General features: G+C 39.1%; 1 protein-coding gene across 1 annotated transcript in view; it reads right to left on the bottom strand.

Annotated features, from left to right (window-relative positions):
* LOC122792794 (pikachurin-like) overlaps positions 1 to 25619 on the bottom strand; it is a 698859-nt gene that overhangs the window by 35700 nt on the left and 637540 nt on the right. Inside the window, exon 7 of the mRNA XM_044060363.1 lies at positions 2970 to 3085. Coding sequence (XP_043916298.1) covers positions 2970 to 3085 — 116 coding nt within the window. The remainder of the gene's footprint in view (positions 1 to 2969; positions 3086 to 25619) is intronic.

Raw genomic sequence — 25619 nt, 5'->3', positions numbered from 1 at the left:
CGTCAAGCCATCATGGGGACTTTAATACATTTAGTCATATGTGTCAAGCCATCATGGGGACTTTAGTACATCTAGTCATATGCCTCAAGCCATCATGGGGACTTTAATACATCTAGTCATATGCTTCAAGCCATCATGGGGACTTTAATACATCTAGTCATATGCGTCAAGCCATCATGGGGACTTTAATACATCTAGTCATATGCGTCAAGCCATCATGGGGACTTTAATACATCTAGTCATATGTGTCAAGCCATCATGGGGACTTTAATACATCTAGTCATATGCATCAAGCCATCATGGGGACTTTAATACATCTAGTCATATGCGTCAAGCCATCATGGGGACTTTAGTACATCTAGTCATATGCGTCAAGCCATCATGGGGACTTTAGTACATCTAGTCATATGCCTCAAGCCATCATGGGGACTTTAATATATCTAGTCATATGCATCAAGCCATCATGGGGACTTTAATACATCTAGTCATATGCGTCAAGCCATCATGGGAACTTTAATACATCTAGTCATATGCACCTTTAAGCAGACAGACAAACATTCTTGCCATTCTTTTCTAGCACTTAATAGTGTTCAATTCCCAGACTGAACAGCTACAGTGATCCCACTCCACAAGGGGGATCCACCCTGGATCCTGGGAACTACTGACCCATCAACCTGACGAGTCTGATCTGCAAGCCCATGGAACGTATCATCATGGAACATATAAACAAAGACACAGGTAACCTACAAACTCTGGACCCCACCCAGTTTGGGTTTGTGAAAGGTAGATTATGTCTCCTAAACCTGATTGACTTCTTTGAAGCAGTCACCAAGGCTGTGGATGAGGGTAAGGCGGTTCACACAGCCTACCTAGATCTCGCCAAGGGCTTTGATACCATCCCCCAATCTGGTATTATTGATAAACTCACAAAACTGGGCATAAACCCCTATATCACATGATGGGTGGCCAACTGGTTCACTGACAGAACCCACACGGTGAAAGTAGCCAATTCCAAATCGGTCTCCAGACCAGTGACAAATGGAGTACCACAGGGTTTAGTCCTGCATCCCCTCCTATTCGGCATCTACTTCTCTAAAGTCCAAGCCAACACAGAGGGCTTAAGGCTAACAAAGTTCGCAGATGACTGCAAACTGGGATCCATTACTGAATCCCTTAAGGATGTGGACATTCTACAAAAAGGGCCTAGCTGAGACAGATGCCTGTTTTCAAAGCCACGGCCTCAAGCTCAGCATCAAAAAATGCATAGTCATTCCCTTTGGGAAAAACCCTCTACCAATGAACTACCACATAGGTGGTAGTCTACTCAACACCGAAAGTGTGATATGAGACTTAGGGACACAGGTAGACAGTAGTCTCTCCTTTGATAACCACATAGCCACAGTGGTCAGGAAGTCCTTCCATGTGGCACACCTCATCACAAAAGGTTTCTCATCCAGAAAAAAAGAGGTCATTGTCCCCTTCTACTCATCCCTCATTAGATCTATTATAGAGTACAATGCCCCATTTGGGATGTACCTCACAAGACATTTGCAGCAACTGGAAAGATTGCAGAAATACCTCACAAAGAGGATCATCGGCCTCAAGCAGATGCCCTATGCAGACCATCTTAAGAAACTCCAGCTCTACTCTGTTGCATATCGCCTACTCAGAGGCAATCTCTGCCTAAAATACAAAGCCATGTCAAACCCAGAGCTGTTGGACATGCTGCACTTAGAAAAACCCAATCCCTTCAGGCCACACATTCCAGGGACCTTAACCTTGCCATCACAATAAACATAACTTGCTGGAGGGATAGGTTCCTATCCCAGAGACTTCCCATACTCTGGAACAAATTGCCCATTCATGTCAAACAGAGCACCTCATTGGCCCTATTTAAGAAAAATCTGGACAACTGGATGGGAAATAGGAAATTTACTCCGAGGATCACTTCTGTGGGTCTGCTCGACACCGGGCACAGGTAAATAAATTTTTAGGTGGCTAAAGCCAGGGAATCTTTATGGCTAGGCGTATATAGCCCCTGGGGCCAATAGCCTAGTACCTACCTATGAACCACTTGATAAACCTCGTGCAAATTTGTATTTATTAATCCAGTCATCCAGACTAAACTTACAAGTAGCCAAAGTATTTACTTTGATTGAACCTGTAGTGCTAACTTATTCCCTAAGCTTGGGATATGTTGTCTTAGAAGATGATCCCTCCAGCAAGGTTTGTTTATTTGTTGATGCAGATTTAAGTAGGTAAACTCACTGTTACACTTTTAAAGCATTTTTACAAAAATGGATTTGTCCCTCCGCACAACCCTACGGCTTAGCATACACTAACTCTGAAACTTCTGTACTGTGGAGTAGGAAGAATAGTCTTAAGATAACTGAAATTAAAGGATTAGTATATATTCACACTGTCTGAACTTAAACTGTTCCAGCTCTAATGATCTTAAGTATGGCTCTTGGTCTTTCAAAACCCACTATAGATATATTCATATATGCAATCAAGCATTATCAAGTATCTGTTATTTTTCCTGACAATCTAGAAATAAGAATGATAGTCCAGTAGTCGAGAAAGTACTGTTCAAATTCTGGTATTCTGTTTACATGCACAAGGAGAATGCCATAGATTATAAAAATATAGCCTCAGATGAACATTTTTTAATGCAAAGCATCATGTGCTGAAATTGGGGACTATTTAAATAAAAATAATTGACAACAAAAGGCATTGTCCCTCATAATGACGTATGCACTGATATAAAATGGTTGAGGAAGAGGGTAGAGTAGGTGGAGAAATGGGTGAAAAGGTGCAGTGCTCTGGATGGTGCAAAGAAGTGAGGTTTCAGTACAATTTTTGCAACAGAAAAAAGTAGCAATCCTAATGCATTCAGGTGTGTACATAGACACATATATTATATAAATACAGGCATTAAGCATTTACTTTATTTAAAGATTGTTTATTACCTCTTCAATGTAGATATCATAGTCAGAATCATCAATATCAATTCCATCATCATCCCCACTTTTGGTATCTGTGACATATGCATGCTCGTAGTGCCCACTTCCAAGTTCCTCAGTTCCTGTGTAAAAGAGTTTATGTTAGAAATATTACTGTCATAATTTAGAGGTGTTGGACGTTTTTTCCCTGGTACTTTAATATTATATTTATTAATAATGCCAATTTGTCAATAATAAAATCAATAATATTAATTGCTGGCTGCCACTGTTAACTTCAATCACCTGTATCCACAGAGAACCATATTAACAAGACTCAGGTCATCCTCTAAATGCATTGAATCCTGTGCTAACCATATTAATAGACAAGGCTTCCTTACTTAACCAATTTGTAGTACTAGGCAAGAGCTCTAAGAACCATAACTGGTACACAGAGGAAAAGACAGACAATAAAAAACAAGCTCAAGTGTACCTTCACAGCTGAGAAACTGTTAAAAACAAAATTTAATAAAAAATAAAAAACGTGTAGATAAAAACCAATAAATGGAGTGAGAGCTAGCAAAACCCGATAAGCGCTTTTGGCATCTAGCCTTCTTCAGATTGTGACTTCCTGTAGCCCTCTCTTCTTATTTAAAAGAACATCAACCAATCAAATCATAGAATTACAGGGCACACCTTCTGACTGATCCAGTAGAACAAAATCATTAGTTACCCTATCAGAGCAGCACTTTCTGAAGTTCAACCAATAGGCAGCAAGCCTTCAAAGACCCATTTACATATCTAGGCCAGACCTATATTGGCATACCTTCTGAGTGACCCAATGGGACGAAGTAATTGTTTACCCTATCAGGGCAGCTTTTTCTGAGTTTCAACCAATAGGCAACAAGACATATAAAACTCATTTACATATCTAAGCCAGACCTATGCTGGCTGCACATTCTGATGTGTGCTTTGTAATTATATGATTATTATATGATTTTTTTATTTTTCATTACATTTTGGTTTTAACTGTTTCTCAGCTGTGAAGGTACACTTGAGCTTGTTTTTTTATAATTTGTAGTACTAAGTTAGTATTTATGAGTTTTGTTACAGGTGTTAGTGCCTCATTCTACTCTTATTAACTTATGTAATCTGTGGCACCTGGTATTTCTTTCTTTGTTGGAAATAGGCATGATTATTTCTAAAGTTCAACTTTGAAATGCTGCTCCTTGCAGCACATTTCTTCTGTTGGAGAATGCAGTTGAGCAGGAGGTTAAAAAAGACATTTTATGACAATCCTGGTGCCTCTGTTACTTCAGATGATTAACCTTGTGGCCAGGAATGTGTGAAACATACAAATACATCTTCTATCTACTGGCAGAACACACTGTTCAGTATTCACTCAGTGTGACTGAATGCACACATTGATTCTTGCTATTTCTTATGGTCGGCCCCCCTCACACTTCACCCCATTCACCCTTCACCTGCACTTCCCCAGCCACATCCTAGATCATTGCTTTTATACCATTGCTAACGTGACTACTATAACATCACATTTCAACTCCTGTGAAAAAATCCCACATTTTATATTCCATCAAACAAATCAAAACAAACATCATAGCGGCAAAAGCATCACACTACAATCCCCTGTGAATACACAATTTAGGAAAATAACAAGCTAACATCCAGTCATTCATCCACATTATAAACTAATGACACAACTAATTTGTACACCTTCCACATACCAATAATGCAACCTAGACCATTTTGCCTACTATCCTATGTACATTTACTCTAAAACAACCCAATAAATCAGTCACATTATACAAGCCCCCCTTGATGAACAACAGCGGCTCAACACTGCCACACAACACCCACTCATCTACCTACTCCAGCCCCACCTCCATCCACCTTCAATTATAGGTTCATAGGTATCCTCTGTGAGATATTCCTGTCCCTCCAAACCATTCTGCTGATGTTGCAGAAGGTCTTAGATTCCTACACTAAGTATTTATGATGTTGTTTGACTTGCTGATGCACAGTAAATCCATCAGTACTGGGTCAGGGGATGCCTTATATGCCAGACAGAGATCACCTCTTAGCAGTTTGTGGGATACTGAGTATAGTGACAGGGCTTTGAGTCTGCCCATGTAGGACATATTGTTTAAGGTTTTAGTAAGGTATCTCTGTGGGCATTCCAGTTGTTGCATGTGGCTGGACAGATACATACAAAAGGAGGTATTATATTCAGTGATTGGCCAAATGAGGGTTGAGTTAAGGTGGATAATGACACTCCTAGATCTAGACACAATCCCTTTGATAATAAGATGTACAATATAGAGGGAACTTCTTACGACAATGGACACATTTGATCAAAAGTTAGATCACTGTCCACAAAAGTTCTCAAATTTCGAATAACTGGGTTAACTCTTATGGGTGATTTCCCAGAAAACCATAAATTTTCTGCAGAACAGACTACAAATATGAGACAAAAATTTGGACAGGTGAGAGGTATGGTTAGCATGCATTACAAAGGTGGGCATAGGTAGATAGGTAGATAGACAGACTGATACACAGATACACCAAGAATATTTTTGAATGATATTATGCAGTTAATGACTGACTTCCCTTGACTGTTACGGGAAGCTAATTACACTGTCTTAAATATTATTGTGTAATATATATGTCATTTTTTTGTATTACTGATATTTATTTTTAACATGACGTTCCTCAGGCAGTTGCTTTTCTGGTGATCCTGATAAAGGAGTTCACTTGGCATTTTCTTGCAGTTCATGTGCTAAGAAACCTCCCAGCTGCTTAATCTTATCACAACCACTACACACTAGTTATGCCTGCCCAGGTCCCTAAATCTAAACCTAAAAGTTCCACTTGTTCCCAAAACTAATCCAAAGCCTTACTACCTAACTCTAAAAGTCCTACTTGGTCCTTAACCCTAACATTACTGCTTGCTGTCCAGCACCGTAGTGCTCCCTAACACAAATCCCAAACATCACTCCTTAACCATAGAACTATTAGTCACTCAGCAACACAAATCCCAAACATCACTCCTTACCCATAGAACTATTAGTCACTCAGCAACACAAATCCCAAACATCACTCCTTACCCACAGAACTATTAGTCATTCAGCAACACAAATCCCAAACATCACTCCTTACCCATAGAATTATTAGTCACTTAGCAATACAAATCCCAAACATCACTCCTTACCCATAGAACTATTAGTCACTCAGCAACACAAATCCCAAACATCACTCCTTACTCATAGAACTATTAGTCATTCAGCAACACAAATCCCAAACATAACTCCTTACCCATAGAACTATTAGTCACTCAGCAACACAAATCCCAAACATGACTCCTTAACCATAGAACTATTAGTCACTCAGCAACACAAATCCCAAACCTCATTCCCTAACCCTAAACCTTCCACTCTGTCCTGAATCACAATCCTGCAGTTCACTCCCTAACCCTAAGAGTCCCAGATTGTCCTTAACCGTAACACTATTACATGTGCCCCACAGCTGTTGTGCTAGCTGGATTCTGCAAGCAATGGCACCACCAGAATTGCCAGATTCAAAAAGTCATTTAAGCAAGACCCCGTTTAGGCTGAGTAGGGAAACAAGCACCCAGCTGCAAATTTGCAGTCTGTGAGCACTCTGAATTCAAACAACTGCAGTACAACCGTTTCTGCCATAGACTTTTCATATGCAGCTAGATCAGGCATTGTCTTACAGAGCAAACTGTAAATGACATTTATAGAATTCTTTCAGAATAGCTTAGGTTTTCCATTGTGATGATTTTTTTAGTAAGGCATCATTGTAGTGTTTCAGAACAGGTTGGCATAAAATGGTATAACACTTTATATTCTTCACTAATCAGACCCATCATTAAATGCAATTTCCGCTTTGGGCTGTATCTTGCTAAACATATCAAACAGTTGGAGGGACTCCAAAGATCCCCCAAAAAAGATCATGACCCTAAAAGACCTGAGCTACCAAGAGAAGCTGGAGGCCTTATACCTGTATTTGGTGTTCTACAGACTCTTTAGGGTTGATCTGTGCCTTGCCTTCTAGGTCATTAGGGATCCAGCAATCCAAGGCCTCTTATTTCTCCACAAATCAGACAGGCCAGTGAAAAGCATACCCAGAAAATTGAACCTGCTTCAGTAAATAGACAAATCGTGGTAGACAGACAGACTTGCCATGCAATGATATTCCCTTCTTATGAATAAACTTCCTCTCTGGAGCAAGCAATATGACACACTAACTTCCTTTAAGAAGAAATTAGACAACTGGATGTGTATTCATAAATTCTGTCCTAGTATGACTAGTCTGTCACTCCTGGAAAAGGAAGTAATTTCTAAGTGAGGGAACTGCCAAGTGTAAATGGACATAAGGCCTGGTTGCCTTGTATTTTTGTATTTCTTTAATCTCCTTGGAGTAATTAACATGTTCTTTAAAATTAGATTATTGAATATGTTTTTACTGACTTTGGTAGGGTAGGGACATGTAGCTCAGTTTATATTGTTGCGACCACTATCTCTAGGTATTGAGCAGTGGTGTCATTTGTATGATCTGACCATCTACTTTGTAATAAAAATTTATGTTCTTTTTGTAAGTCACAGAATGCTACATTTTCTGACTCTAAAGGTAAGTTAAGGACTTTAGTACTGCACACATTGCATGCTTTTGAACACAGTGTTGGAAAATGTACAGAAATAATTCATAGTCCTACAGCTTCATAGGTTTAGGGAACAAACTGAAGACATACTGGTTATTGAGAAACTTGACAAACTTGAAGTTAAGTCTCATGGGAATTTGTGGGTCCCAGTGTACTCATCCAATTCTTTCTTAAAGATCGTGGTTGATAAGCTAAGTGTAATCGGAAGAGGGACGTTTATTCCACAGACATGGAAGTCTTTAGTATATGAAGTTATCAATTTTCACTATAAACTTGATATTCATTTTTACTGAGGCTGCCTCCTTGTGTTCCTGTAACCAAGGAGATGTATCCCAAGCAAACAGCTTCATATACTAAGAGCTCTTTTAATACTCTGAATATCAGGCCTAGGTCTGCACTCACAAGGTATCAAGATACAGAAACAAGGGAAACAGTGTTAATGTTGTCTTTGGCTATAATACAAACCTCAAAGTCCAATTATTCTCTTTGTGATGAATCTATACATTCTCCAATTGCACCAGATAGAACATGAATGATTTACAAAACATTGTGTGGTATTCAATAATTTGTGTGATAAAAGCTCTTGACCTCATAGAGGGGCAAGGAAGCAACTTTGTATGGTTTGCAGATAGTAGCAGCTATAGCAGGTTAAAAGTCATACTCTACAAGGACGCAGGGCAGTTTACAATTTTGTCAAATTGAATTTATTGCCCAAAACTAGTGAAAAAAAAAGCTGGTGGTTAGATGGCAAATACTAGAATATTGCATTTTTGACACTGGAGGCAAATGCTTTTCCATTGCATCTCTTGCCTGTAGTGTTAAGTGCCATTTGAAGGGAGGTTGCATCAGCAGCAGCTTTAAGGCCAATGTTTCTCAAGCTTGCAGTCATCTGCATATTTGGGAACCCAGGCACTGGAATCAGTGCTGAAATATGAGAAAAGGATGCCAAAAAGGAGTGGCACCAGAGCAGAGCCTTGAGGCATTCAATCAGTGGCAGGGGATGTTAAGCATAGGAGTGTTCCCATTATTTTTTGAATTGCATGACCATGTACCAAATGTGAAACCATCGTATTATGTTTTTATTTTCCTTTAGAACCCCAAGTTTATGTCCTTCATGAGGAATAGTGTAGAGTACTTTAGCCAGATTAAGGTAAGCTGCACAGAGAGATAAACCATCTAGGGAGGGAGTGTCACGTTCCAAAACATTTACAAACTGAAACATAACAAGTAAACTGTTTACATACTATACTCATTTAGGACACAGGGGAGGACGTTTCTTCTGTCTGTGTGAGTAAGTTCCATGATGGTACTGACCATCACCTTTCACAATTTGGTTATGAGGGTACATAGACTAGGACTGTGATAGCCTGCTGCCAAACATCAGAGCTATAGCAGTTTGTAATATTCTGTTATGATTATGTACATGAAGTCTGTTAGAATAATAATCATGATTGCACAAATTAGGCTTTATGGCGTCTTATTTGATCCTATGTTGCAGGTGTTTCTAAACTTACTGAGGAAGAAGTGGATGTATTTTAAGTGTATGGGGTTCTCCTTTGTGATATGATTCTTTTCCAGATGTGTATGTCAGTCTGTTAGCTATATTTGTTGACGCAGTTATGGTGCTACCATATTGTTCTAGTACACTGCATTCTTGTTTCATTTTCAGATATGGTTGTAGAGGTCTTATTATGGACATTCGGCTTTGTATGCTCTTTTCTTTCAGTTTAATAATTTCACTTTGTATCTTGAATATTTAACTTCATTGCAGAATTTTTCCCTACATTTATTCCTCATAGAAAAGAGTTTATTAATGCAGTAATTTAAACTTTTGTATAGGACTATGAATTATTCACCAGTGCACAGCACAGTGGTACAGCGCAAAGCATTGTTGGTTCACAGTAAGAGGTTCTCCTTGATTCTTATCTGGGGTGCCTTCAGTGCGGAGTCTATGCATCCTCCCTGTGTTTTTATGGTTTTCCTCTGTTTTCCTGATATCAGAAAACAAGCAGCCAGCACCAAGGTGTAATAAGCACAAAAGTACAAAAATGAATGATAAATGTTAATTTATTAGTCCCAAACCAGTTTCAGCAAACCTGCCTTCCTCAGTGGGATATATAACAAAACCCATATAGTCATACCATATATATAGAACAGTCCTACCGATGAAAAGTCAGCCTTCCAAATTATGTCATTTCCTATAGCAATTATTAACATATTTACCTAAAAAAGTAAACAGATAATAATAAATGCCATCATCTTGTAGACTAAAAATCACAAACTGCCGAAACTGATTTAGGACTAATAAATTAACATTTAACATTCCTTTTTGTTCTGTTGTGCTTATTACACCTTGGTGCTGGCCGCTTGTTTACTGATATCTGGTTTGGTTTGGCCCTCCACCTGTCGTACGTGCAGACATTTTCACTGTATCATTCTCTGCTTTCCTCCCACATTCCAAAGACATGCAGTAGGTAGACTGGACGCTCTAAACTGGACATAGGTGGAGTGTGCGTGAAAGTGAGTGATGTGGAAGAACAACTGTGGCAGGGCTGGCCAGCCAGCGATGTAAACATTGGCACTAGATGATTGTTATTGTTGAAGCAACACACCCCATGTGCAAAAATGGGTAAAAGGGGTTATGGATGGATGGATGGATGGATGGATGGAAGGACATAGCTGGGGTCTCCCAGCAAGGCAATTGATCAGGACACCAATGCTGGCATTTGAAAAATCCTTAAAGATGACTTTATTTTCATTGAGTATGGTACATATGAGGAATATCAGAGTACTGTGACCAGACAGAAAAAGGGGTAGGTAATGATTAACTAAGTACAGAAGGCTGTTTGTCAGGATGATGCATGTTTTTCACCCTTGTAACCAATTTTGCAATTTGAGAACATTAAGGTTAATGAAGTAGTAGATTTTAAACTCATTTGCTGCCTAAGATAAAATTCTCTTAGTCAACGGAAAGATAGTTTAGGTCACTGAGAAGAAAAGCATTTTCTGTTATGGGGGGCTTATAAGCTTATGGAATGGTCATGTTCTTGACGTGAAATAGTTGGGTTACAATAACATGTTATAAAACAGAAGTTTATGGCAATTATTGCAAACTGCATATTTAGTACTTCAAGCCCAAATTTCCTTCTATAATTCATCTTTTGACATATATTGACTTGTGTAACTGGATATACTACCTCATTGCTCAACGGGTTTGACTGAGTGAAAACAATTGTAACCAGCTATTCATGGAATGCAGGCTCCATTGGGTATATTAACTGTGTCTTTATAGCAGCACATTGCCAAGATGGATCAAAGACAAGCAAAACTTCAATGAAGATTAGATTTTTTTTTTTAGATTTTGTCATTCATGAATCCTGCCTTCAGTTTATAGCTGTCAGTGGATATTAGCTTGTTTGAAGCTTCCAGTTATTATAGTCAAGGTCCAGTCATCAGCATGTTTTTGTACATAACCATTTCCCACTTTTTTATCTGACAAGAATAGTACACAATGAAGTGATGCAGGTACAGAGTAGCAATGAAAATGACCAACTTCTGCCTTAGTGTTTCTGCTGCCTTGACTCCATATGGATAGTCAAGTGCTAAATTCTTGCACAGTATAAAATGCTTATGTCTATTTTTTATACTAAAAGATTTGCAATTCACAGATATTAAGACTTTAGTTTTGGCTTTCTGATTCCAAGTGCAATAATCATGTGAATAAGTTTTTGATTAAATTGATTGTTACTGCATGCGATACTTGATGTATGAAGAAGGGCATATGTTCTGCCTGAAAACAATTGCTAGCAGTTTACTTGTTTGAATTATTTTACGTTTAAAAAACACTTATTATTTATTTAGTATTCCTGCAGTTTCATGCTGCTGTACAGTTAATTGCTAGTGTAACTGCTCATTCTGTGATTGCCTTTGCTTTGTGTGTGGGTGGATTTGGAGTTATGTATCTTAAATACATTCTCACAGGAGCACTATAAGCAAAGCATTGCACATTCTGTGTGCTAGCGAGTGCTGCTTAAACAAGGAACAGAATTTAAAATGGCAGTGGACTTTATACTTCATTTTCAAACTGAAAAAGGAAGAGGAAGTTTGTATCTCCTTCCCCCCTAATGATGCCATTACGATATGCTCATGCACTTTGTCACTCTCTTCTTATGTGCATTAAGAAGACCTTGAGGCTTAGGTGTTGTTTAAGTAGTTTACTGTATACAAATGCATCAGGATGAATGACAGGAACATTAAACTTAAACTAACTGACTGACTACATAGCTACAAGCTCACACTCTGGCTGCTCACTCAAAGTAGCACTCTTGCTTGCACGTGCTCAGTGCTTACATGCATCTGCTGACTCACTGGAAAGCTTCTTAAAGGTGTATCACACGCTCTGATCTACATCCTCCCTCTATACTGAGCTGTCTCATATAAACAATAACATTGGAATAGGCATGCAATTATACAGACACTAATAAAGAAAACAACAGTCATGTCCAGGTTGCCATATATCTGGAACTAGGTTTAGAGATGCGACCTGATCTCATGACATAATAGTTAGGAGTGGGTTTAGCAACAGGGACAGTCACTGGGGAAATGTTCTGCATGAGGAGTTTCAGGGATTTTCTCAGGAACAGGAATTGCTGACAGAATGTCCTTTGGAACAGGAACACTGGACAAGTCACTCTGAGAACTAGAGTCTTTGTCACAGGCAAGGTGCTGTAACACTTGTTCAGGACATTGGTAACAAATGGTTCTGATTTTGTTTTAACTCCACTCCTTCTGATACACAATGTATGATCTCAGCTCTTGACACAAACTTCACAAATCTGATGCATTCAAAACCTTTGGATATCTGTAGCCTCACTATCTCCGCTTTTTGTAAAGAACAGAGCAGGTTGCTGGTTTTATCATAGTAAGACTTCTGGGACAAATGCCTTATCTACAGTTGAGCTTTTACTGCTTTGTTGTTCTTAGCACATGGAGCCAATTGGTAGTGTAGTTCTGATTTGTCTCAACATAAGTCTCTGGGCAGGTGAACCAAGATGTTTATCACAGGAATGTTTCTAAGAATTAACAAGTTGAGGAAAAACATACGTATTGTCATGTATGGATTTCTCTAACAGCTGTTTTACACTTTGAACTGCATGTTCAGCCAAGCAGTTTCACTGAGGGTATTCAGGACTACTCGTAATATGAAAAAAGTCCCATTCTTCTGCAAATTTCTTGAACTGGTGACTTGTAAACTGTGAACCATTGTCATAACTAACTGTGCGGACTACCATGGACAGAAAAATGTCACTTCAACTTAGTAATGACAGTACTGGAAGTTAGGTTGGGAAGTAGGTCAATCTTGAACCAATTTGAAAAAGAGTCTACTAACACCAAGTAAAGTTGACCACTCCACTCAAAGATATCTGTGGCTACTGACGAACATGGTAGTTCAGAAATCTGGCTTAACTGAAGTGGTCTTTCTGTTGATGCAGCTTTGTACTATTACATACTGACCAAGATGAAAGTACTTTCTCAATATATATTGACGTAGAAGGGCCAAAATACTCACCCTTCCTTTGGTAGAATCAGTTCCTGGGTGGCCACAATGCAATATCTTGATATATTCTTGTTGAAAGGATTTTGGAAGAATCACATTAGGATGTTTCATGATTATTTCAAAACACAAAATTATGATACTATTGTCTGACAAAATCTCATCTCTGTATGGAAACTATGGTTATACTTCTACTGGTAGACAAGATTGTTTTGAAGGCCATCCTCAAATGATAAAGAGGTTTAGCTTCTGGAGAATTGGATCTGAAGCTATGTGAGTTCTGAGCTGATCAAGATGTGTGGAAGAAAATGTTCTCACTTCCATGACCTCAAAATCAAGTTGCTCACTGTTATGCTGTTCTGTGTTTTTTTCTGGGTGATCTGGATAAAGTATCAGCAAGATAAAGAAGTTCGCCTTTAGTGTAAACAAGACTGAAACTGTACTTCTGCAATTTGAGCATCATACTTTGCAGTTTAGCTGTAACTGTATGCATCATCTTCTTTCGGCAGTTCCCGTTAGGGGTCGCCACAGCAGATCATCTGTTTCCATTTCTTCCTGTCCTCTGCATCTTGCTCTGTCACACCAACCACCTGCATGTTCTCTCTCACCACATCCATAAACCTTATCTTATGCCTTCCTCTTTTCCTGTTACCTTGTAGCTTCATCCTTAGCATCTTTTTCCCAATATACTCAGCATCCTTCCTCAGCACATGTCCAAACCAATGTAATCTTGCCTCTCTGGCTTTGTCTCCAAACCTTCCAACCTGGGCTGACCCTCTAATTTTCTTATTCCTAATCCTGTCCACCCTAGTCACACTCAGTGCAAATCTTAACATCTTTAACTCTGCCACATCCAGCTCTAACTCCTGCCTTTTTGTCAATGCCACTGTCTCCAACCCATATAACATAGCTGGTCTCACTACCCTCTTGTAGACCTTCCCTTTCAGTCTTACTGGTACTCGCCTGTCACAAATCACTCCTGACACTCTTTTCCACCAACTCCATCCTTCCTGTACTTTCTTCTTCACCTCTCTTCCACACTCACCCTTACTCTGAACTATTGATCCCAAGTATTTAAACTCATCCACCTTCTCCACCTCTACTCCTTGTATCCTCACCATTCCTCTATCCTCGCTCTCATTCACACACATATATTCTGTCTTAGTCCTGCTGACCTTCCTTCCTCTTCTCTCTAGAGCATATATCCATCTCTCCAGGGTCTCCTACACCTGTTTCCTACTCTCACTACAGATCACAATGTCATCCGCAAACATCATAGTCCACAGGGACTCCTGTCTGATCTCGTCTGTCAACCTGTCCATCACCATTGCAAATAAGAAAGGGCTCAGAGCTGATCCTTGATGCAATCCCACCTCCACCTTAAACGCATCCGTCACTCCCACTGCAGACCTCACCACTGTCACACTACCCTCATACATATCCTGTACCACTCTTACATATTTCTCTGACACTCTCAACTTCCTCATACAATGCCACAACTCATCTCTAGGCACCCTGTCATATGCTTTCTCTAAGTCTACAAAAACACAATGCAACTCCTTCTGACCTTCTCTGTACTTCTCCATCAACACTCTCAGAGCAAACCTCACATCTGCAGTGCTCTTTCCTGGCATGAAACCATACTGCTGATCACTAATCATCACGTCCCTTCTTAACCTAGCTTCTACTACTTTTTCCCATAACTTCACGCTGTGACTGATCAATTTAATCCCTCTGTAGTTACTACAGCTCTGCACATCACCCTTATTCTTAAAAATCGGTACCAAAACACTTTTTCTCCATTCCTCAGGCATCCTCTCACTTTCAAAGATTTCATTAAACAATCTGGTTAGAAATTCCACTGCCATTTCACCTAAAGGCTTTCTGAAAATAGTAGCATGAGGATGGTGGTCAATTTCAATCTAGATAAGTCGACCATAAATATTATCATGGAACGTCAAACATACAAACACAATTTCCAAAAGCTCTTTCTCAATCTAGGCATATTGCATCTTGGTCTGGGTAAGAGTTCTTAATGCATAGATAGGCTACTAGTCTACCCTCTTGAAGAACAACTGCCCCTAGATCAAACTTAGAGGCATCACAGGAAAGAGTTCTTGATTTGTGAATATCATAGTAGCTGAGAGTTGGTGGACTGGCAATTTTCTGCTTGAGGACATCAAATACTCTTTGGTGTTGTTCTGACCATGACCAAATTACATCTTTGCATGTCAGCTCTCTTAGTGGTGCTGAAAGTTGGCTTAAATCTGGAATGAACTTGCCTAGATAATTGTCCATGCCAAGAAAATGTTGTAGACTTGAACATTGTCTGGGGCTGACATCTCTAGAATTGCAGTTTGCTTTGAAGGACCTGGTCATAAGCCTGAACTGGTAAACAAATGACCAACATAAATAACTTCTCATAGCCTGAACTTGCACTTCTAAGGATTCAGCTTAAGATTCACTTCACATGCTCTTTCCAAAACTTTCTGGGGGTTTCTGTCATGGCAATGGCTTCACCATTGCCTCCTACTAGAACATTATCTAGTATAATGGCACATGGATAGGCAGAAAAAAATTGCTCCATCACATGCTGAAAGACTTCACTGGCAGAATTTATTCCAAATGGCATTCTCAGAAATCTTATCTTAAACAATGAGTAAAAAGATCACACAGAAAAACCAATCAATGGACATTTATTGGCCTGAATTTGTCCATAAATAGAAAAATATTAAAGAAAAAAAATCATGGACATTCAGAATTGCCATATAACTGAACACCTGATGTTTTTAAAGGATCATACACATATATCCCGTGTTGCCTCTAATGCAAGAGGTTTAAAGAATCATACAGTGGATGGTCTGGCCTTGCAAGATTTTTTTTTTTTTACTGATTGTTTTTTGTGTGTGACCTTTTTCCTCATTGTTTTAGTTTGTTGGTTGGGATATTTTGCAGACACCTTAATGGTTCTGGATGTCAGTTGGGTACGACAACCCTGTGTTTCTAAAGGTTAGCCAAACCTTCCACTTATGCTGTGCTGATGATGCTATAAGAAGGCTGAAACATGCATGTCCACAGCAAGTGGAGTTTGGCTTTATTGGCCTGAATTTGTCCATACATAGACTTAAAAAGAAAAAAGTCATGGACATTCACAATTGCCATATAGCTTAAACACCTGATGTCCTTAAAGGGTCATTTCCATATATTTCATGTTGCCTCTAATACAAGAGGTTTATGGAATCACACATTGGAAAGTCTAGCCTTGATAGATTTTTCTTTTGGTTTTTAGAAATCTGTATCTTCCAAATGGCGTACTGAATGTGGTTAACAATGAAGATTTTCAGTCAAGCAAAATTTGCCAAAATGAACTCTTTTCATCTAAGACAGAAAAAAACAGTGGCATTTTGCATATCAGCAGCAACCTCTTTAACTGTGCACATTGGATGATGAGGTCTTTTTAATGCTTTGTTCAGATCTCTTGGATCAATAAAAATTCTAATATCATCTGAGCTTTTCATACTACCATGGAGGATACGCATTCAGTAGGTTCTTCTACTTGACAAATTACTCCTAGCTACACCATTTTTTTCTAGCTCAGCTTTGACTCTGTTCTACATAGCTACTGGAACATTCCATGCCGGTCTGATAACTGGGCTGCCTCTGGGTCTAACTTCATGGAGTACATAACTGGTAGTTTTCCTTGTTTGTCTGCAAAAATATCAGCATACTCAGAAAAAAATAGTTTGGTTGAAATTTGAGCTGTTGTCGTGCAGGCTTACATGGTGAACTTCTTTATTAAGTGAAAGCAGTTCCATTTTCAAACTGTCTCTGAGGCCCAATAATGACTGCACATGCCTCTTGACTATGAAAAAAGTCACAGCTGTTCCCAGCAGAGTAACATGAAAGCACTATTGAGCCTTCAGTTTGAATCTCTTTATCACCATATGCAACAGGTTTCACACACTTTGTCAACTCAAGTTGTTTTGCAGCTTTTACTCTAGCAAATGTTTCTGCTGACATAACATTGCACTTTGAGCCAGTATCTACTTTGAGCTCTTCAGGACTCCCATTAATTCAAACAGTATGAAAGATTGTTGTTCTTTGCCCATAAATCTACTGCATTGACTGTTTCACCAAGCACAGACACACCATCAACATAAAAAGTAGGGTCACCGCTTCTAATTGATCAACTTGCCTCTTGGAATGCCCTCTTTTAATAAAAGAATGTGCCGTATTTGATTTACAAAATCTTTTGAAATGATACGACTTATTGCAAGAACGACAGTGCTGACCAAAAGCTAAGCACTTTTCTCTTTTGAACTCATGATTCCCACCACAATTGCAATAGCTGACTATGAAGCTAGGTGGGGGCAAGTGTTTTGACTTTGTTGACTCACCTTCACCCTAATGCTTGACTGAGCATGCTCTGGAATTTGCTGGAAAGACTCAGGGTTTCCCAGTGACTGTTACAGGACCTGTAGTAGCTGCCATGTGCTTGGGCCTGTTTCTTTTAACCATGTGCTGCATACTATCTACATGAGCTTTGTCACTGCACCTTCCACAGCTATTCTCATTTGTAAGCATACTTGTGTGCTTTTCTGTAAGCTCATATATCTGACAAATCTCAGTGGTCTTATTTAACATCAGATCACTGCCTTGAAGCAAAATCTTTCTCACTGTGTCATTATTAATACCACACACAAGCCTGCCCTTTACCGACTCATCTCTCAAATCACGAAATCTGCACGTTTTGGCCTTATTTCTGAAGTCAGTTATATATGCTGCAAAAGTTTCACCAGGCTTTTGATCTTTTGTGAAAAATAAGTGCCTTTCCATTGTAACATTTTTTGGGGGTTACTCATTTCTCTAAATTTGCATTTTAAGCACTCTGGGTCTTCCCTTTTTTCAGCCGGTACCACTATATGGCATTTTCCCCCTCCCCTGCAAACACAGCTGGTGCATACACAAATGAATGCTCTCTTTCAAAGGCCTCTGAACCAGCTAAGTTAAGCAGAATAAATGTCTTTGTACATGGTTCTTTGTCAGAAAAAGCAGCCTGAATGAAAATATTGTATTCCTCGTCAAACACTCTCCAATTTTCTGCAATACTGTTATCAAGTACAAGTGGTGCGGGTCTGTGAAATCCTTCTGCCATGCCCACAGAATATAGTAAAACACAATGCAAAATGGCCCTTGTAATTATGTACGAACATTCACACACACCAGATACTTGCAATAATATTCAGATGCACATTAAGCTCTTTGAAAGACTGTAGTCTGCGAAATATGCTTTGAAATAACTGTACTTTGCTAAATATTCTTTGAAACAACTTTACTTTGTGAAATAACTGTACTGTAATACTGCACACATTTGCAAACACTTTCCATACTTTGAGGATTTTGAATAACTTTAGTTAATAAGAAAAAGTATCACATAGAGAAAAAATATGGTCGTTTTTCCCTTTTTTGTACATTTTATGCGATTTGGATATTGTTTAGTTTATGTAACTATATCAAATATTTTTATCAACGTCATATTTTCAGACATTTTGTTTAATAAGAAATTTGTTTTGAGTGTTTTGGGTGCTTTGTTTTATATTTATAGTAAAATAAATCATTTAAGCAAGTTTTAGTACCTGAAATTTGTTTCTGACCTGTTTTACTAATCGTTTGAGCAGAAGGGATGATCCACTCTTGTATATTCCTCCAACTTTAACCGGTTGCCTCATGGCTTTAACTCTGGATCCTACTTCTGACACCATGTCACTCTTCTTCTGTGCGTTAAGAAGATGTTGAGGCTTGGGTGTTTGTTTAAGTAATTCATTGTATACAAATACAGTAGGATGAATGGCAGAAATGTTAAACAGCTATCTAACTGACTGACTACATGCTTGCATGCTCGCAATCTGGCTGATCACTCTATGTGGCATTTTTGCTTGCATGTGTTTAGTACTTCCATGCATGTGCTGACTCACTGGAAAGTTTCTCACAGGCAAATTTCAGGACACAGAAATGTGGTAACATATACATACCTTTTTAAATGTAAGTTTTAAAAGAAATATTTGCATATTCATTATACAAATACACTCATCCACTACAACGCTATCATGAAACTGAACTGCTTTACTCCTTCCCATTTCATGGCTTTGCATGTGATGTTAAAATATTCTATGCATGGGTAAAATTTTAATATGCTTCATTAGGGGACTTCTATAACTGTTCTTCCATTCAATACATGTAGCAGCTCTCTAATGATGCAACTCTTCACTCAATGTGGCATGTAGAACTGGCCACAAATGTGACAAGGACAGTGGCCTTGTAGGGTATGCATGACCATTTACAAATCAGACAGAGCAGTCGTACTGGAATAGTATACTGTGATCTAATAGGTGCAAATGAAGACAGTGACAGTGCTTACTGTCATGGTACAAAGGGAAGGAACAATGCATATGATTTTAAAGAATGAAATATGTGTGTGGGGGGGTGTGCACATGCAAGTTTATTTAGGTAAGTAGCATAACATGAAAAATTAGAAAGAAAATGGTAGGATAAGAACATGAAAAACAATAGTGTAAAGGCAGTTAATGCAAGACCAACCCAAGTACCAACTTATGTTGAGATGTTCCATCTTTATGAAAGTAGTCACATAATTACTCAATACAGAAAAAAGATAATACATTTAACTTGCACTTACTCTTATTCAGCTTGAGGAAATGAAATTAGTCATTCTTATTTTTTTACAATTATACCCTCCACTAATTAAGCACAATCCAGAATGTTATCAGTAATGTTGACAATATCACACAGATATCCATGTGTTCAGTCAATTGGACCACAGATTTTTGGAATACCTCCGGAGCAGACCTGCATCAATAAGCTACTGTCTGGTCAGTGTCCATTTGCTCAGCTTGAGTTACCTGGGATAGCTTGGTTGAGCACAGCAGGATATAAAACCAATCAACCTACCAAACATGAACTAAGGATCACTACACTTGATACAGGTTCACTGACATGATGCAGCATGGAAGTGGATGACATGATGGTAAGGCGAGGGCTGGACATACACTGTATCCAGGAGACAAGATGGAAAGGCAATGCAGCAAAGCCACTTGGCTTGGGATCCAGAGGCTACTACTCAGGGAAAGGAAAAACTTGAAATATTGTGGGAATTGTGGTGAAGAAGAGGCTTTAGAAGACAGTTAATAATGTTATCAGAATTAGTGATAGACTAGTGACAGTCTGTCTCCAGTGTAAGAACTCAGGCTATGCATCACAGGAAAGATGTGATAGTGAGAAAAAGAGTGCAATCAGGCAGTAGTTGCAGGACCTACTATACAAAGATAGAAAACATGTCTTGGCATTGATAATAGGGGAGGTCTGAAAGCTCATATTGGGGCAGACTGAATAAGATATGAGGGCTACCTTATGGTAGGCTGAGGCAACAGGAATAAAAAAGATGAGGTGGTTCTAGACTTCTGTCTGGCAAATGGCTTCATGGTGTCCATCTCATGGTAAGCAAGATACACAGTCACAAGGACCCATACAAGAGTGGCTAACATGCAACACAGGTAGACTTCCCTCTTGTAAGGGAAAGGGCACTGGGGTAGAATTAGCAATTACAAAGTCTTCTCCAGTGAAGCAGTTGGCTCAGAGCATAAACAACTGGTGGCCACAATCAGATGCAAGCAGTACTCAGAGAAGGCACTAAGGTCAATAGAAGACTAGGCTGATGACCTAGAAGTTGACTGGAGTGAAACCACAAGAGTTCATAGAAATATTAAGGACTCTAGCACCTCAAGAATAAGATGAAATTGGTGGAGTTGATAAAAAATGGCACAGTCTCAAAACAGCATGTGTAAGGACTATAGATCGACTTTGGCACTGAACCAGGTACGAAAATAAAGTACATAAGAAAAGCTGATGGTAGAATGCAGAATTCCAGGAAGTTATCAAAGGAAAGGGGTGCAGGAAAAAAAGGAGATAAAAAAGACAGACCAAGCTAAGAAGGAGTTCTGGAAAGCTAGCAAAGAGGCTATGAGAACAGTTGCAATAGCAAAGAGTAAGGCATCACAGACACTCCACCAGTATCTGGAAAAGACTCAGCAGATGACACAAAGAAATTCTATGAGTTTGCAAGGCAACAACATAAAGGTAAAGAAGACAGTTATCAGGCACCTTTTATAAGAGATGACAGTAACAATCTGCTCAACAGCCCACAGGATATCAAAGGCAGATGGAAGGAGTAATTTCAGCAGCTTTCAAATGAATAAAACCCCACAGATGTTGTACTGCCCCAGACATAACCTTCAATGAGAAAGGATTAAATGTGCATCCTATAAGATGTAAGAACAGCACAAATGAAAAAGATGTCAGGGGAAAGCACAGGCCCAGATGAGGTGAAGGCAGATATGATCAAGCTGTTGCATGAGTTAGGAGAGAAATGGCCCCATGGGATACTCATAACAGTATGGCAAGGAAGGTGTGAAGCCTGGAAAATAAGCATTGTAGTACCAGTGTACAAGAACAAATGAGACATTTACTGCTTTTGGTAGTAGAGAGGTACTAAACTCCTCTCAGATTGCATGAAAGTTCTAGAGAGACTGACTGATAAACAAATACATAAACTGGGAGCTGAACAGTTCAGATTCAGATCAGGATGCAGCACAACCGACCCATTGTTTGCAATGAAACAGACAACTGAGAGGAATCTAGAGATGAGCAAAGAGAAAATTGATTTGGGAAGCCCTGTGATGGTTCAAAGTACCAGAAACATTTGTAGAATTATTGTAGACTGTCTGCAATGATCCAATAACACAAGTACAAACAGTGTTCAGACTCACAGAGGGGTATTCAGTGAGATTAGGTGTGCATCAGGGTTCATCTCTGACCCCACTGATGTTCATACTGGTGATGGACTACAGTGTCAAACAAGTCAGAGGGGACAGATCAACAAAGCTGCTGTATGCATTACAAGCAGACACTGAACAAAAACATCAGCAAATCATCAGGGAATGGAATGCAAAACTGAAAGCACATAGGTTTGAAACTGAGTACAGAAATGACAATTGTCATGGTAGTGAACAGGGGAAATTAGAAGCTGAACATTGAAATAGAAGATAAAATAATTGAACACTTTAACATTTTCAAGTATCTGGGAGGGGTGGTTGAGTTCAAAGACAGAATCAGAGGGGCTGCAGATAATTAGCACAGAGTGTTAGGGGAAGCATCATGTGGCATAGGAATGTTAAAGAAACTCAAAAGTAAAGTATACAAAACAGTGGTGCGATCAGTACTACTGTATGGTACAGACACCTGTCCAGGAAAGGCAGAGCAGTTGTGGAAACTAGAGGTGACAGAGAATAAGTGCCTGAGATGGGAGGTAGGATGTACACTGTGGGAAAGATAGACATAAGGACATCAGAGCAAAAATTCAAGTAGTTCCAATTACAGAGAAGGTCAAATACAAGAGATTATGGTAGTTTAGGCAGATAACAGGAAAGCAGAAGATAATCTGGTGAAGATGCTTTGGGACAGATAAGAAGAAGGTACAAGGAAATAAGGGCATCAAGCAATGATGTGGATGTGCGAGAAGACCTGTGACTGTCATGCATGACTGATGAAGAAGGTAGAACAGTGCCGCTGAATCAAGAGGGAGACATTGAGACGATGCAACACCCCAACCTCACCCATGTGGAAAATTGGAATAAGCAGGCTGATGATGATGATTCTGGATCAGATGAGACTGCAAAACATAAATGCAAATTTTTAAATCTATTCCAGTGGCAAGTTGAACATGCACAGCCTAGAGTTTTCACCATAGTCCATAGATTCCTAGGTATATACTAGACATGTAGTATAGATGACCAGTGAGAAGTCTAACCATTTTAAGGACAATATACTTAAGTATTAGCTGCTCAGAACAAGGAGAGACATACTACATATTTCTGGAGTTAATTTATGAATACCACTCCACTTTTCAAGATTAATCTTAAAGGTAACTAATGTGTTGTTTTGTGTAATGTGTTGGGAGGCCTGGTCCATAAGTAGAAGATGCATTGTTTTACAAATCTACCATTCCAGTAGGAATTATTTATGTCATAATAAACGATGAGTGTTCGCTATGCAGCTATTTTTTTTTTTTTTGTGAAGGGAATCAAGCAGTGTGGGGTCTTTTATGGTGCAGAAGGCTAGGTAGAGACCACCATGAATGAGCTCCTATAAAATGCAGTACAATGTGAAGATGTTTAGTCTAGCAGGGTAGCTTAGGGAGTTTTGACCAATGTTGTTCTTGTTTAGAAATATTTAAGGCCTTTCTAATTAGACAAGATGGTTGCAGATGTAAATGCTTATGGGTGAACTGTATTCTGTAACAGGTCTGATATGGTTGAATAGAACAGTATTATGACTGTCTTATTCCTACAGGTAGCTTTGAACATTAACCGTGACGATTTCCTGAGTATGACTGAAACAGTGCAGTCAAGGGTCAGTTCATTGTTGAGAAAGACATATTGATGTTAAGGAGATGCCTTTAATATAGTAAGAACTAGGAACCCCCCCCCCCACAAAAAAAGCATGAAGCTTGATGTCATAGTCATTACACCAGAAATTAGCCTGATGAAGCCTTTGTTGGAGTATGTGAGTATCCATAGGTGATTATATAATAACACCCAGTTTGCAGTCATCAAAAAAACACAGCCATTTGACTTCTGCCTTGAAATCAGAAAAGCAGATGCTGAGGAGGAGGTTGTGAGAAGACAAACCTGATGGATAACCACTAGTAACTTACTTTTCTGTGGAAAATATTCCTCTAACCATTACTGTGCGAGTCCCATCAGTTAGCTATCCAGTGGGTGACATAAGGATTAATGATGATGTTGGCTGATCGTGTCAGTAATACACTCATGGGAAACTGCAATGAAGACTTTAGCCAGGTTATATAGGTAGCGCAGACATACTGGCCCATATCTCTGGTGTCTTTGATACCATTAAATAAATTAATTAGATTAGTCAACAGAATTTGCTTTGAAAAAGCCAAACTGATTTGGATCAAGGGACTGAAGGTTCACAGTGCCTTCATTTGTAAACAAAAACTATGATGTGCTCCATTTAGATGATGTTAGTGAGAATTATGGGTCTGTATTTATCTAGAACTGTGGTGGAGCTGCCTTATGTAACATACCACTATGGTAGTTCTACAAACATCTGGTAGGTAAACAATGTAATGCTAAGGTTAAATAGGCCTAGAACAGGGTGATCAAGGCCATATTTGCACTTATCAGGAGACAGAAATCTATGTTATCTACACCTGTGGAATTAGCATTCTTAGGCTCTAGTAGTGTAGATAGGACATGATCAAGAAAAATTTTGGTGGAGGTATAGCTTAGTGAGCATTTGGGGCTATTGTAGGATGAGTATGTAGGGAGAAACTGGAGCTGAATTTGGCAGTTAGGATATTTATGATGTCCTCAGGATCAGAATAAGTGGTACCTCTCAATACTAGCTTCAAGCATTACTGTGCATTGTATTGATGTTTCCTGATATAGTTAAAGAAAGCTTTGTGGATGTCTTTGGTGGCGGTACAATATTGATATTGAATGGAGACTTATACTTATTAATGGACCACCTGAGATTTTTGTTAATCTGTTTTGTGTTTTGGAGAGAAGGATTTGTTATATATGGCAAACAGTATTTTCTTTATGTTATACAATTTGTTTATTTGAGCATTCATCTAAACAGTGTTAATACTGATTTTTCTCACTATATATGTGGTGTATATGAAGAGATGGCTGTATGCAGTTTTTTAGATAAATGCAGAAATCCAAGGTGTACACAGCAGCTTCAACAAGCAGTTAGCAAGTTAGTAGGCAGAAGGAGGATTTTTATCTTTATTTAGGTCATAGGATCATAGGCTCATAAGAAGTTACTAGGCTAATGGCCCTGGGACCCTTACAAGCCTACCCAAGAGTTTATCCCCAAAAAATAAATTTCAGTCAGCACTGGTTATCCCTGTCAATGAGGGACAGAGGTGGAACCCCTCGAACAAATTTGTGGTTTCCCATCCACTTATCAAGGTTGCGCACGAAGAGGGTCAGCGAGGTACTCTGTTTGACATGTATGGGAAGTCTATTCCAGAGATGGGGCAGCCTCTGGGAGACAAACTTGTCTCTCCAGCAGGTTTTGCTGATGTTGCATATTAAATTTAGGCCGTTTAAGAGGGTAACAGGTAAGGAGTTAGACTTACAGATATGGAGCATCTCTAGTAGGGCAGGGTCTGATATTGCTATGTAGGTGAGACACAGATCACTTCTGAGCATTCTGTACAATACCAAACAGAGTGATTGTGATTTGAGCCTGTCCACATAGGACAGGTGTTGGAGGCCATGGATTCTCTTTGTGAGGTATTTCTGTCACCTTTCCAGTTGGT

This window comes from Protopterus annectens, chromosome 2.part0 (assembly GCF_019279795.1).
Source record: "Protopterus annectens isolate FY-2018-M chromosome 2.part0, PAN1.0, whole genome shotgun sequence".
Lineage (NCBI taxonomy): Eukaryota > Metazoa > Chordata > Ceratodontiformes > Protopteridae > Protopterus > Protopterus annectens.
Note: the sequence above shows the minus strand (reverse complement) of the source record. Positions and strands in the feature narration are given on the sequence as shown.